Genomic DNA, 15907 nt, shown 5'->3' with positions numbered 1-15907 from the left:
CGATACCGGTTTTCGAAATTGCTACCGAATGGTGATAGAATCGATGTTCGTAATCGATACATCGCAGCTTATAATATAATTGTTGTTTGTTGACGTCTCTATGTTGTCTGTCAGCTGTGGTATGGTGAATGACAAGCTGCTACAGAAGTGGGTATAGATTGATGTGTACAAAGCTAAAAATCCTAACTAATATCATAAATGCAAAAGTCAGTTTGTTTGTTACCTCTTCACGCTCTATCTACTCAACCAATCTTCTAGAAATTTTGCATACATATAGTTTGAAGTATAGAGAAGGACATAGGGTACCTTTCGTGTCGAAAAAATAACTGTTCCTATGCCAAAATTACGCGAGCGAAGCCGAAAGCAAAAGCTAGTTTCAACATAAAACAAGAGACAAAAATTGGAGTTATTGATACAGATAAATACATACATACGTCTTTAGAAATTTTAGCATTTTAATTAATATTATCACTAGTAAGTATGATAAAATTATTTCCTGACAAGCAACGCAAATGAATACAATTTGCGTTGCGTACATTTTTTTAAAGTGGTGCAGAGTAGGGCTGAACGTGTGGACTTCTCAAGTCGTACGAAACGAGAAAAAACCATTAATTTCGCTAATAAAATAAGTTGCAGATAAATAACAAGTTTATTTGTTAGACAAATTTAAAAAAAAAAAATTATTCATTTCGCTACAAGTTTTGAATGGCTGAACCGATTTTGATCAGACAGATTTAAGAACCACCGCATAAAAATTATCTATCAAATAAAAAAAGCCGCATCTGTTCACCCGTTGATGGGCTACGGTGCCACGTACACAGACAGACAGACACACTTAGCAGTCAAACTTATAACGCCACTCTTTTTGCATCGGGGGTTAAAAACATTGTCCAATATGCAAACTACTAAGTAAATATATCTTCTTCTTGACTTCTTACCATTTTTAAATGTCAACGGATAATGTCATATCCTTCCACAAGTTTCTATTCCCAATCATTAACTTCATTCACTTTTAAAACCGTGGAATTAGAGTACCGACTAATTCCATGTTTATAACATAAATGTACGTATTCATTTAATAAGTATGAGAAAGCTTTTAGAAAAACAAGAAATAATGATTTTATAAACAATAAGCAGTAATATAACTGTGTGATTTTTTTTATTACATTAATGTATTGGATTGACGAATGTTATAATTATGAAAACTTAATATGTACAATTTAAAAAGATATTTGGGTACAAAAAATGTGTGGAATTGTTATGTTCTTGAAAAACAAACTATTGCAAAGCCTTTCTGTTTAAAATACGACTATTTTATAAACATGAACAACGATAAAATGATAGTAAAACATTTTCAATCTCATTTCAAAGTAGACTTTAACGTTGGTGTTCTGTGTGATATGTCTATAACTAGCAATTGAAACGAACCTGATCACAATAGTACTTTGATATAGTACATTTTACATATAAGTTTATATGTATCATTAAAGCAGACCTGCCATTACGTTTCCGTTCCGACAGGAAATTGAGAACTAATGGCTCGATATTGATCGGCTTAGTTTTATTCTTTAAATTCAAGATACCATTAACAATTTTACAAAAATGACACTTTATCCACAAGCTTTTAATGTCGTCAGAGAGATCTTATGGCATTTAATGCCTGACAAAAAACCCATGCTATACACGGTTGAGGAGTTCCCTCGTTTGGAGTCGATCGGGTCTGCACCATCAGGTCATGTTTATCATAATAATGCATTTTGATGGAAACTGAAGCGACCTGGGAAATTTCAACTCCGTAGCTCAACTGGAAGTAGGATAAATCTAACTTGTAAGATTTGATTACTGACAACGGGACAGGTGGATTCATGATGGAACTAAATAAAAGCTTGTAATTAAGAAGAAGAACATTATTTGTGTTCAGCGCTGCTATATCTACATATTGTACCCCGAATACTGCGGAACTGGTATAGTGTATTTAGTTTCGATTTTTATTGTTTCAACTTAGTTCCTACAATTATATACTTTGTTTTACTGCGTTTTTCTACGCACGTTAAATTTAACGTCAAAGTTGACGGTGCAACCCACCCTTTGTGTTAATATTAAAAGTAAATTCGCATAAAGCATAATGATAACGTATTTTATAACATTATATTTACATACATCTAAATAAGATCAAATAAAATAAACAATAAACATAAATATATTGCATACATACATAGATAACATCAAATCTAGTATTATGATAAATTGACGATTTAACAAAATAATCTTTTGGGGGTAAATTACAGCATACAACCGGACAAGTCGTAAACAATTTATGCAGGTTACTGTAATAGTCTCATAATTCTAATGTTCAAAAGCATCTGTTACTGTAACCCTAACATTTTATCCACCATTGCATTATATAATACCAAGTGATACAATGATCGACGTATTGTGTGTTGTTTCCTACGTTATTATGTGGCTATAATCTGTTTCATTGACGCTTATAGTTAGTGCTATCTAATATTATGTCGACCTCGGTGGCGTAGTGGTAAAGTTCTTGCCACTGAACCGAGAGGTCCCGGGTTCGATTCCCGGTCGGGTCATGATGGAAAATGATTTTTTCATGGGTCATGGATGTTTATCTATATTAATATTTGTTATAAAATATAGTATCGTTGAGTGACACAAGTCTCGAACTTACTTTGGGGCTAGCTCAATCTGTGTGATTCGTCCTAATATATTAAAAAAAAGTGAGAAAATGTATTGTTATTTTGATGTCGACATATTGTCGTAAAATGTGAAATCAATGCAACACAACGTAACTGTATGTGTTATATTAATTTAAGATATTCCAGGGTAATTTGTGTTGTGTGTTCACACATTTTACTCACCTGTCTTTGTGAAAGAAGAAAATGCATATTGGAATTTTAATAATTAAGAAAGAGTTGCACTAGTCAACTTTGACGTTGACTTATAATTTATAGACGTAATATTAGCGTCAATGTTTACAAGTGTAACTCACCTTAAAATTACTAATATTCTTTACAAACTACATTAGAAATATAAAGTCATTATATAATACGCACATTATTTTTTTTGAGTCGTGACACGTTTTTATCGTGACTGTAAAATAAAACCATAGCGCGATATAAGAGCTTACATTATCATTAAGAATAGTTGTAAGTTACGGAGACCGGAAAGCAAAACATAAAATGTCACGCATATCTAATTCAAGCAAATATGTAATGAATTTCAATTGCCGATTGCCAGAAACGCGCAAAATGTGTAATGACAACATGCATTATGCAGTGAACGCATCTAATGCGATAACATTAGCATAAAATGACGAGATTGCAGAATGGAAACTTGAAAATATGACTATAATTTCGGACTCTCAGTTCCAGAAGATAATAATGACCAGAAGCTGTCTGTCGATCTCCAAAAAACCTGGGTTTACGAGGCTTTCTCCCTTATACTATCACACGTGATTCCATATAAAAGATATATATAAATTTCACTACTCTCCTTATTGGGTGCACAATGGTTGAAGTTGAAGTTGTAGTTTAAACGTTGATGGCTGAATAAAAAGAAACAGCGATATATTTTGTTGTCAAGCACAGACTTATATATTAATTGCCTGTTTGTCAATATTTCAAAATGTTTTAAAAAAGTTAGCCTTCATGTGCACGTGTTTTTAAATTCAAATATGAACTATTTTTAGGTTCTGCCCAGAACAATGCATGAACTGTACATATCGCAATACATTTAAATATTTGCCGCTAATATCCTCAGAAATTGTTTATTGTTGTTATTCTAGTCGTGGAGGAAGCCTTCTGAATTATCTTTATTTTGTAACATTATTTACAAACTGAACAGAATTTTAAATCACTCTCTAATTCGTTTAATGTAACACATATTATATATGATGATGATGATTTAAATAGTTTTATTTTCTATTCAATATATTTTCAGGATTTGAATATAGTATAGTTCATAGATATAGATGAGCTGCCTTTGAAATAGATGAAGAAAACCTAACATCAATTCAAATAGTAGATAATAACATCATGTGCAAACTAAGATTTACCACAGTGACTTATGTAGTTCCAACGCAGACTCAAGTAAATATAATGATTGTAACAAACATTAAATAATTGGCGCAGTAGAACAATCTATATCTAATCTATACTACGTATTACTGTACAGCAAATATAAATACCACCAATAATAAGTATTATAAATGCGAAAGTTTGTGAGGATGTATGTGTATATGTTTGTTATTCTTTCACCCATAATCTACTGGACGGATAGTTATGAAATTTGAAACACAGGGTGAGCTAGTAAAATATAACAAAAACATGATACGTATATTATTTTAATTAACGAAAAGTTGTAATTAACGATAAATGGTTCCAAGAAGTGCCTAATATTTGACTTTCATCGATCATTTTAGCAATAAAAAAGTACACATTGCACTACATTGGAAAGGCGTCCTTAGGCTGCGGTGACTTTCTATCTGCTGGGCAGCATATCTATTTGCCAGCTTGGTAACGTTAAACATGATTAATTTAATTGCATACAAAACAGTTTACAATCTTAACATTTATTTATAATCTAAATTAAGAAGTGGATCTCTGTTGTTATTCAAAAATATACCTACGTCATTAAAAAAAATAGATTGTATGACACTGACAACATAATTTTCCTATTCACTGAATTTCCACTAAGAGGCAAACGTGAATTGAAAATTACCTCATGGAAGACCGGTTGCAGACTCTCGCTTGCCATTTCTCTGGACAGGGATTGGTGTTATTGTCAGCGGCAAAGGAGACAAATTAAATCTAGCATCGTTGGTTTATGGTAAGTGGAGATGAGGAATTGTAAAACGAAAACTGTATTATTTTTAATGTATTTATGGGAATAATAGAATAACGAAATAGATTGTACTGCAGAAAAAAAAACAAGTTATACAATACCTGTTTTTATGAATAGTGATACTCAGAGATACGATGGGTTACAAATAAATGATCAATTTGGCTACGTTTAATGGAGGTTGTACATGGGGTAAGAAGTGAAGAAAATTTCATTTAGTATTTATTATAATCCCACTTCAAACTCATAACTAATAAAAAGCAGAAAACTTTTTAACTAACTTTTGTAGCTGACGTTTAGTATTTCATTTTACAAAATACCACAGAATAAAATACTGATTAACCGCCGTCAGTGGGACCATACCTCAGCTGTCCATTGCCAACATCCGGTCGTTGACTCTACACGTAACTAGTAAAATTAAATATCGAATCCCATCGATCAGACTCGCAGCTAATTGGACTGACATCGGAATGTAAATGATATTTATTTGTCGAAATTCATTTTGGCGTTAAATGGTTTTCGTCGTCAGAGGTCGGTCATAGAGGTTCCGTTTTTTTCAGTTGTGAGGCAGATGTATTGTAACTGTCTTGTGAAATGTATTCAGTTATATTAGAAACATATAATAATTTTCCAAACAAAACGTGTGTACAAAATTTCAGCTTAATCGGCTTATCTGCTTCAAATTTGTATTGAGAGACATATACATGTTACATTGCAAGTAAAATAAAAGTGTGTAATAAAATTTGGATTTCAAGAATATTTATCAAATTAGGTCGCGTTTCGATAAAAGTCTGTAATTAACTTTCTCATATGAGCGTGTTAAAGTGTGAACCTTGAAATATTGATGATTCACGATTTATGACCGGCCGCCCATTTCACGTTAGCTCTGTTTGAGTTTACTAATGTTGACTTTTACCTCTCAAAGTTAAAGTTCTAAATCGGGAGTTACGCACGATACACAACCGAACCAAAAAAGTCTTCTAAATTACAACGGAACCAACAAATTAAAATTATCACGACTTACTTAAGTGCATGCGGGCAATAACGGCTACAAGACCACTTTAAATGCAGCCTAATTCACTTGAAACAGCCTCAATGAAGCGAGACAGGATGTCTCAGTAATACGGAACTTAAGAAATCGGTGATATTGCAGCATTCCACTCGCAACCTTGTGTTCACTTAATTGCTACTAACGATAATGCAGCCTGATTTAAAAACGTAAGGTTGGCAGAAAACGGGAAAATAGTTTTCATTGCATGCAATATTGATTAGATTTTAGTACTTACTTGCAGAGGAACTCGGTGGCGTAGTGATTCGCTAGGCCTGCGATAGGTCTGCCATTAAAGCATTTTTCGCAATTTGGCACCAGACCTAAAATGTTGAGCTCTTCTGCCCTTCGGAAAGGACTGGTTCTTATCTATTAACTAGCGGCTCGCCCCGGCTTCACTCGGGTAAATATACCCCTAAACCTTCCTTTGGTATCACTCTATACCCAAAAAAATCCGCAAGGAATCCGTTGCGCAGTTTTAAAGATCTAAGCTTACATAGGGACAGACAGAGGGAAGCAACTTGGTTTTGTACTATGTAGTTATAGTTATGAGGAAGGCCATAGCCCTAAAAATTGGGAAATAAAATACATCCATGGATACTGCCATCGATTAGCATGAGCTTCCTCGCGTTCCAATTATTTACGAGTCGAAATTGATTCGAGTAAATCGGTTTTATTCTGTTTCGTTATACTTAAGTGAGACACTAATAAGAGCTTATAAGTGTACATTTCGCACTTGACCAGTTATTACTAAATTATTTTAGTTGCAATACTCACATATTCTACTGGCACTAAAACTTATGATTTAAACAGTATTTCTAGTTTTTACTTCGAAAGAAATCCGTATTGCTTTTATGAAATTATAAATGCTCAGTAAATTATAATACACAACGTAAATATAACATATACGAAACGATATAATTTCTAAAACTTATTATACCTCAATATTGGCAACTTAATTTAGAAGCAGATATCTTCAACTAATTGTGCTGAAATATTGTTCATACTTTTAGTTTGAATGACATTGCATTATTTTAATATGCATAGCCTGATAGTACAGCTAGGATAAGCTCCTGACTAGGAAACTCTTCAAAGGTTTACTGTAAATATTGTCACATGTTGAATGAAATAAGATATCTCTGACGTTATAAAAGCTTGCGTCAAAATTTAAATTTTTATAAAAAAATTTTGAAACTAGCTAGCCCACGGCTTCGCCTGCGTTTGTTTCGTGTTGTTATTGTTGTCAGTATTTCGAGTTCTAAGCAGTGTACCGCGATAAAACCTATACCAGATTACACCAGATTTTAAGTGAGACCATCCGCTATATAACTGTGTAAACCGCTTTAAATTCTATGCAGTAGTATCCAGTAGACCAACTCTGTATGTTTACAGACAGAAAGCAAAATATTAAAAAATTGTTTTAGCCCTTGTTCGTCCTAAAAGCCTCCCTATAATTATTTTTCTTTAATATCTTCTATGTACAGACATACCTACCAGACAGATCAATTGTTCATTAACACTAAAAATATGGTCGCAATAAAATGCTGTATTGAATTAATCATGATGATATTGAAATACAATGACTTTTCGCCCTTGATTACAATATTTAAACCAAGTATAGATCGTGACGAAGTTTAGTAAAGGTTTATTTTCGTGACCAAGTTTTTGCAAGAGAAAAGGCGTATCTTATTTTCAATTCGTTGTTGGAAATTGCTGCATTTAGTGATCATTTATTTAGTTTTTTAATATTATTTCTAATAGCAGACAGTAAATTTTTTTTTATATAATAATAAATTTGGTACCTACCAATTTTGGTATTTTTTTTATATCTAATGTCCATTTATTTCAGGAATAGGAAGTTTTTTAATGTCACTACATGACTGAATAAACATAATTGGGTTATATTATAGGCTCAATTGTGTTATAAATTGCTCTAATATTATTATTTTTTCTTTAGTAGAAAACTAATTTCTTCTTAAAGATCAAACAGTCAATAGGGAGTATTACTGCACATTTATCCCGCCAGAGTATAGCACTGTACGAGTATGTTAGGTACACAAAACCTTTGCCGCCTTTTGCTATGTCTACTAAAATGTTTATTTTAGAGTACTTTTATTAATCCTTTCATTATGTAAGCATTCGTTTGTGAAAATATACAACACTGTAGCATATTCGGGTGCCGAAATATTGGGAAAAATCGTTTTCCATAAGATAAAAAAAACTTCGAAAACTATGGGATAAGCCTCACGCTGTAAAAATTTCAAGCCAGTAAACAGTCGAAAACAAGCTCGGAACACTTCACACGTGAAGACTTATTAAAATATGGACATATTAAAATATGGATATGGACATCATGGAGGTAAGATCTTCAGTCAAAATCAAGTTTATATCAGTTTATGACCACAGTTGACCAAATAATGCAGAACATAACCTAAAATAGGGTTATTATTTTCAGGATTATCCACTAAATCCTTCCTTTAAACTCGCACTACGATTGCGTAGAAGGTATTTTTGGTCGTAAATCTGCAACAATATTGAAAATTGGCGCTTTTTTGCCTCCATTGGCAATGTTTGTGAACCTTAGTTGTACCAGTAGTGCCATCTGCGCTAAGTTTTGCGTAATATGCCCTATTAACTGTCATTGTTTTTTTTTTATTTACAATATAACCAAAACGGAATAAAATAATTTCGACTAAAGTAACGGTTCGTAGTATAATTTTATATTGTTTTTATGTGAATGTGCATAAAGAACATGAAACAATGTTGCATGTCAAGGTAAACCCATAAATTAAAGTAGTTCTCACAATTCGGGCATATAACGGATAAAACAACGCATTGTAATTTGAATTAGTCACTATCTTAATTTAAAATTATTATGATTACTTTAAATTTTGTGTACATTAATCTTTTTATTGCTGCATTATTATATTCTTTTTGGAATATTTTATAACATAATATATTTTTACAATTAAATATTATAACACGTTTTGATGGAAATTTCAACGACATAAATGTTACTCACACATAATAAATAGATTAAGGTAGATTCTTCGATTATCATCATCATTTTCTCAGTCCTTTTCTGTTCACTGAAGCAGAAAAGGATCTCTGAGCATTGGCCTAAGTATATTGTTTTACGCCAACCTTATCTATCCTGTGATAATCTAATCCACGAATCTGCGACGTTAGTGATGTCATCTGCAATTTTAATGTATTCGTGTAGTGATGTTATCCCAACTCTTTTAAATGGTCTTTTAATTTGAACTGAATTTAAGCACCATTTTACACAAAATAATTTATAAATAATATATAAATGTTTTTTGGTGCATATATTTTATATATGCGTTACACATTATATCTTCCTCAAGGTTATCAACTTTCGCGAGATCAGAACATTTGTATTTAAAACATTTAAAATTAAAACGGGGAATTTGAAATTGAGATGTTAAGCGGATACCATTGGTAGATACAAAAATTGCTAGACAATAATTATTTTACAACTTCATGTAAAATACATTAAAATGAATAATAATAATTTAATACATTTCATACGAGTACATATTCCGTTTCCAACGCATTCCTGTATGTTGTAGCTTATAGCATCATTATCTTAGATTCATGATTTTCCTCAAAAGTAATTGCTAGCTGCTTTTACTTTATTAAATACAGATTATAAATTATTATACAGGTTACTTATTACTAGGTGATATACGACAAACATATAAGAGTTTAATTAGACCCTTATTGTTTTAGAAAATTTAATTATCCGCATTAAGTATACCTAGTTTAAATTAAATTATTTCAAAATTGTATAAGTTTAAAAAATTGTACTACTCTTAATATTTCTACGACCTCGGTGGCGCAGTGGTAAAGTTTTTGCGACTGAACCGAGAAGTTCCGGGTTCGATCCCCGATCAGGTCATGATGGTAAATGATCTTTTTCTGATTGGCCCGGGTCTCGGATGTTTATCTCGGATGTATTTATTATAAAATATAGTATCGTTGAGTTAGTATCCCATAACACAAGTCTCGAACTTATTTTGGGGCTAGCTCAATCTGTGTGATTTGTTATAATATATTATTAATATACTTATTATTATTTCGTAAGTTAAATTTTTCGCTTTTTTGATGGAAAATGTTTTGTATGTTACCCACTTATGGTAAAAAAATACCTTTTGTCATTTTAAAATAAATCGAAAATGTATCATTCAAAAAAAAGGAAATTCAGCGTGGCCGGAAACAAGGATATTAGCTAATAGTGTTGTGAGTGAAATGAACGAAAAGAACGCAATCACGTGGAGGCGACGTCATAACATCACATAATCAATGATTATGCACCACACGATCTTCACGCTCGTTTATTAACTATTCTTTTTTTAAATTGCAATAGTACTGGCCATTGTACATGATGCCTTCAAAGAAAATTATTCAAATACATATTCTGTTGGTAGCTGTATTAAAAATGAATACAATTTACATGAATAAAATGGTATTAAATCAATAAACATTATGAAATTGTACGTTCACAACTAAACAAGTTGGATTAAGTTATGGAAAATTTTTGTGCATATTTTAAATGCATAATTAAATAAATTGAAATATTTTAATGTCTGTTATATAATAGTATCCGTAGTAGTTAAACGGTTCTTATTATTTATATAGATATGAAACAGCACCTTTGTAAATTTACTATTGCTTAAAAGTACCTAGGTAATTAATTAATTAGTCCGTTAATTTACCTTTAATCCTTTTGGACACCACTCTCACACCAATCGCATTTTCAGCCACTAGACACAAGGATAGAGCCAGTATACAGTATCTCGCACTGCACCCCATTTTATCACTTAAATTCTGCCTCAAAATAAAATAAAATATTAAAGGCACTGGAGCACGGCGCATTTGCTCCACACGGTGTGCGTATCCGAACTTACATCTACCACCTAAGTTCACGCACTAAATAAAAACGGTTTCCGATACACGCCCGAAGTTATCCGACGGACGAGAGGACCGCCCGACTACCCTATATTTTGACTTATAGCAATTTGGCAGTGCGAATTCTACTTGTATATAAAACCTTTCGCCGGCTCTAGCCGTTCGGTCATTGGTCGTGCAGCGGCGTGCAAAGGTGAAGGGAGTTGGAAGTGGCGCCCCCCCACAAGAGGGGGAAACGCCAGGGTCGGCGCAGGCGCAGACACTTTTGCTATCGTTGAGTCGGTGCGATAGCTATCATGCTGGCAGCGTACCGTTGCTGCCTCCGCTTCTTACGTCACGCCCGTTCCAGTGAAGTGATCGCGTTTTTTTTCTGAACCGCACTGGCTCTTATGCGTGGTCGAATTTGGAGAAATTTTCTACACTGTAGTTTTTTATTTCTAATATATACCTATGTTAGACGTGGTTATATAAAATAACAATAATTTACCAACGCTTATTAAGTATTGAAATGTAGGTCATAATCCTAAGGCATACTTATTTTGCCTAATCAACGTAATGAGTTGAGATGAGAATGAAACAAAATAAATATGGAACAAAATGAAATCATACGATATTAATACATTTATAACCTCATTCACTGCATCAGGTCGGCAATCCACAAGCTCAATGACCTATAGACCGGAGTCAGGGGTCACAGCTATTTGTTACAAATACCTACTTTGAAGTGGTACTGCCAATTTGACTGACACCACCATAAGGCATAAAGTGAAATAAAAATCTTTAAATTGAATCGTCAGGGATTTTCATTTAATTTCCAGTTACTTATTTTTTAAACTAAATAAATTATTATCTTTCAGAAATTATAAGGAGTGAACAAAGTAGTGACGTAATTGTATGCTATGTTGCTCACTACACAATGAAGCTGAAATTACTGCGCGAGTCGCCAAGCGAGCGCTATAACAAGGATAAATGTGCATTATCTTTACTTACACAAATATTATTATTAATGTGAAAGTTTGTGAGGATGTGTGTATATGTATGTTTGTTACTGTTTCACGCAAAATCTACTGGACTGATTGTTCTGAAATTTGGTACACGAGTAGAATATAACCTGAAATAACACATACGGTACTTTTTATCCCGGAACTCCCGCGGAAGTGAAGCCCCGGAGCGCAGCTAGTGTCAATATATCTATAATGTAACTTTTTATACAACAATTTTACTTTGTCGATATCAAAGTAAAGAAAGAGTATGAAGTGTGTAAGATGGTGACGAAGAGTTGCATGTCAAACGTGACTATTCCTTTGCCGGTGAGGATGAGCCGCTGCTGGGACCTGGCGATCATGAACGTGAGGTATCTGGACACTACAGGGTCGCCGGTGGTCTCCCAGCGGGCGTTGTATATATCTCTCTGAAATTCGTCATTTGCCTGGAATATAAATAATAAAAACGTTTTTTCATTCTTGCTAAAATTGACTAATTAATATTAAACATTCGTGTAAACTACGAGCCTCAACCCACTTTGAGAATGGTATTTTTACCTGCAAGCTGTGAAGGCTTTTCGTTCCTTAGTCACCTCTTACGATATGCAAGGAAAATTAAGGAATAGACCAATTCTAGAAACCCTGGGATGCAATCACTAAAGACATAAATAACATTTTAATCAAGAATGATAGATTCTTTGTTTATTAATAGGTAAGTACTTCACATCATTAGTATATACTTCCCAAAACTTAAAATGATTGAAATTAAACTTTCGTACTAGCATTATTATGTTGCAATAAACTGTAATAATTATTACATATTTTTTAATCATGACTCATATTTATTAGTAACACTAAAAGTTAAAATTAAAAATTAAAACTAAAATAATTTACTAAATTAATTTAAATAAAAATTAACATTATATTGGCGGACCGAGGGGTCGCCCTGCTGACAGCCAACTGCTGAGTCAATTCGTTGGTTTTCATAAACCAAACAAGTTGGCTTACTGTAATACTGGCACAAATAAGCATACGTGGCAGGTATAAAAGTCTTTACTTGTGTCAGCAGTGCGCCTCTGTCGACTGAGTTGAACGCATTCTTGACATCATCCGTCAACAATACCTCACCTTCGCCGCGTTTTAGGAAAGTACGTGCCGCATGTACAGCAGCTTCGCACCCACCCTTGCTTCCAAAACCTAACTGTGTTGGAAGACCGGCTCTAAATCTGGTAATATATGTCTACAGCAGATTTTAGAAGCGACGCGACGGATGGTGATGATGTTGCAATTAACAAGTCTTATAAAATAGTGCCACAAATTTTTAAATGGCCGAATGTTTCTTATATTTAGTACATATTTTGTATGTAGGTCTAATAAATAAAAATAAAATAAAATAAATTACCTGTATCAAATCGCTAGCGTAGTAGCAGGGTAGGAACATGTGCAGAACTGCGCTTAATGTGAATATAGTGTACTTGGGATCAATTCGTCCGATGCAATATATTTGGTAGACGTTAAAAGATATTAATATTGACGTCAGGAGAAATACCATAAACAACCATTCACCATAAACATTTTGCATTTTTCTATGAAACAATAATGCCTTTTGATGTTCTTCGATCAGACTTTTCATTTTCTTTCGAAGGTCTTTCCTATCGTTGATATCTTTAAATGCTTTTTGCACTGAATACCCTACTATTTTTAACTTCAAACACATATGAGTTGTAGCTATGCAGAATGATCCATCAAAACCGCTATAATTTGGAGCCAGAATTAGTGATTGGATACAATTGTAAGCAAAAATTGTCTCAAAATATGGAGTTCTATATTGTAAATGCTGTATGTGTTGCAATTCCATTTCATGTACCATATAACGGTTCCAGAGATCAGTCGTCATGTATTCATAGATCATGCACACAGCTGAGTAAATGGTGAACTGTGTGCCCAAAAGCAACGGGATGACCGTCCAACAAGCCTGTGCTATCTTAGCACGTTTTATATAGATAAAATATATTTCTTGTAAATCCATAGACAGTTCGTTGCCCCGGAGTAAATCGTCAGTGATCTCTTGAAGGATGTGCTCAAATTTCTCGGTCACGAAAATACCATAAAACGCTTTGAACAAATACAGCGAAATTATAATGCCAATTGTTATTTGTCGTGTAAAATTGTAGATATCCATTCTGATGATGCACACAATGAGGTAACACATGTACCAGTACAGCTCTATAATATTCAATGCAATAGTTATTAGTAACATTTTTAATCTTTTTCTTGCTGTTGCCTTATTTGGATAAATGTATGCTATGGCCAATGCAAACGCACATAACTTGTATGTTTCACTGAAAGTTTTAAACTTGTTTTCGTTGGCGATTTTTATGCCCACCTTTCGTGTAGTATCCATGATTGATTGGTTTGATTGATGGATTGGTTCCAAGCGTTGAAAGCAATCAAGTTGATTGGTTGAGACGGCTGGTGAGCCTTATTCATAAATTAGGAGTAATCATGGAATAAATCGCAGCCTTGCTAAATGAGTTCCTATCATGCTGTTCAATAATATAACGCTCTGCCGTCGCCTATAATGAATGGGTGCCTGAATTGAATAAGGCGAAAGACTTAAAAATACTTCAAGCTAAATCTAAATAATAGACAGAAGTGTAGAATGAAGTAATATCGCAAGATTTTATTAAACATTAATTACAATAACGACTTACTTATCTAAGACTAAATAGCTGTATTATCTATTTGAAAAATAGTACTATTTATTAGAACTTAAAGGTTGCAATAAAAATATTTTATTTTTGTCGTATCAAGTGTTAAAATATATGGGCTTGATTTTTTCTCAATTTCGAAAGACGACATATACATATACTGCTAATTATGTTCATAAAGCATTTACCATGTGTATAATGATAATATAATAGTATATAGTTCATTATCGTTACGACATTTATTTTTAAAGTTTCGAAACAATATTAAAACTGAACTAAAAGTCTGTTTTTATCAGGCTACTTTTAGTTGACAGCTTTTGAGGAATGTTCGAAAGTATTTTTTAATAGCTAAATAAAAATATGATTTCTTTTGTACTACTGTCTGAAAGTACACATATACGTACATCAGCATTATACACAATATATTCAGCTCACTATCAATTTCCCTAAAAATATACTTAGTGAAAAAATAATATCAATTTTCTACTTTCGACACTATTCGATATTTTCCGCTACGATAATTTGACTGATATTTGAAACACCACAAATGTAGTAACAAGTATTTATTTACTATTCTTACAGTGAATGTTTTCACATTTCCTGGTTTAGTGATGGAATTACGCTTGTCAAATCAGTGTAGATTATTACTACTTGATATGACAAAGTGGAAGGTTTTTTTTTTAAATGCTTATAAAATCGAAAAATATTATAAATTTTTATAGATCACAAGATGGAAAATGGTCACCATGTCATGTGTCTGTCATGTCAGTCATACGCTTGAAACACAAGGGGTGTCACACGCGTATAAACGACTCTGTGGCCTGTGTGTCGGGTCATTTACTATCAGTACCCTGTACCTAATTATTCTTCCTCTTTCGCCAAAAATGATTTTTTGTCCTCCACAAAGACAATCATGCCTTTGCAGTTTACTGTTGAGGAGTTCCCACATCGTCCCGCACCATCAGGTCATGCTAATCATATAATAATACATTGTCATCCAAACTAAATGTGTGTGTAAAATTTCAGCTCAATCGATTGAAGACATTGGCTTCAAAAATGAGCTACAACATTCTCTATATTCCATAGTAACATTGGGAGTAAATAAAAGCTTGTAAAAATGGCCTTGAATTTGCAGATAAACAAGTCCAAGTAAGCTACGCATCACAAAACATTTTTCATGATAATATTTTTTTTTATGTAATTTTACGTAAGGAAGTAAAACAGTTAATGCACTCTTAACCTAATTAAGTACGGTTCCATGCAAAGTGAAGGTGGCGGTGGTGCAAGAAATTTACGTCACTTAACTGCACTTTCGGAGAACAAGCACGAAATTTTAGACCTGAATTTTGAGACAGGAATTCGTTACGAAATGAACT

The 15907-nt window shown here is 33.1% G+C and overlaps 2 protein-coding genes across 3 annotated transcripts in view; both read right to left on the bottom strand.

Moving 5' to 3' along the window:
• Nucleotides 1-10988, bottom strand: part of stw (straw) — a 60718-nt gene extending 49730 nt beyond the window's left edge. Inside the window, exon 1 of one of the 2 annotated variants that reach the window (XM_053769087.2) lies at nt 10645-10988. In XM_053769087.2, the coding sequence (XP_053625062.1) occupies nt 10645-10804 (160 nt within the window). In that variant the 5' untranslated portion in view covers nt 10805-10988. The remainder of the gene's footprint in view (nt 1-10644) is intronic. The other variant, XM_053769088.1, reaches the window with a different exon arrangement.
• Nucleotides 10989-11093: 105 nt separating this feature from the next.
• Nucleotides 11094-14406, bottom strand: LOC128683438 (putative odorant receptor 92a). The gene is made up of 2 exons (XM_053769089.1): nt 13223-14406; nt 11094-12266 (listed from the first exon to the last, which is right to left on the bottom strand). The coding sequence occupies exons 1-2, from the start codon at nt 14222-14224 to the stop codon at nt 12057-12059; spliced, it is 1212 nt and encodes a 403-aa protein (XP_053625064.1). The 5' UTR covers nt 14225-14406; the 3' UTR covers nt 11094-12056.
• Nucleotides 14407-15907: the final 1501 nt, after the last annotated feature.

The sequence above is a fragment of the Plodia interpunctella genome, chromosome 3, assembly GCF_027563975.2.
Source record: "Plodia interpunctella isolate USDA-ARS_2022_Savannah chromosome 3, ilPloInte3.2, whole genome shotgun sequence".
Lineage (NCBI taxonomy): Eukaryota > Metazoa > Arthropoda > Insecta > Lepidoptera > Pyralidae > Plodia > Plodia interpunctella.
This window is presented reverse-complemented; position numbering and strand designations above follow the sequence as displayed.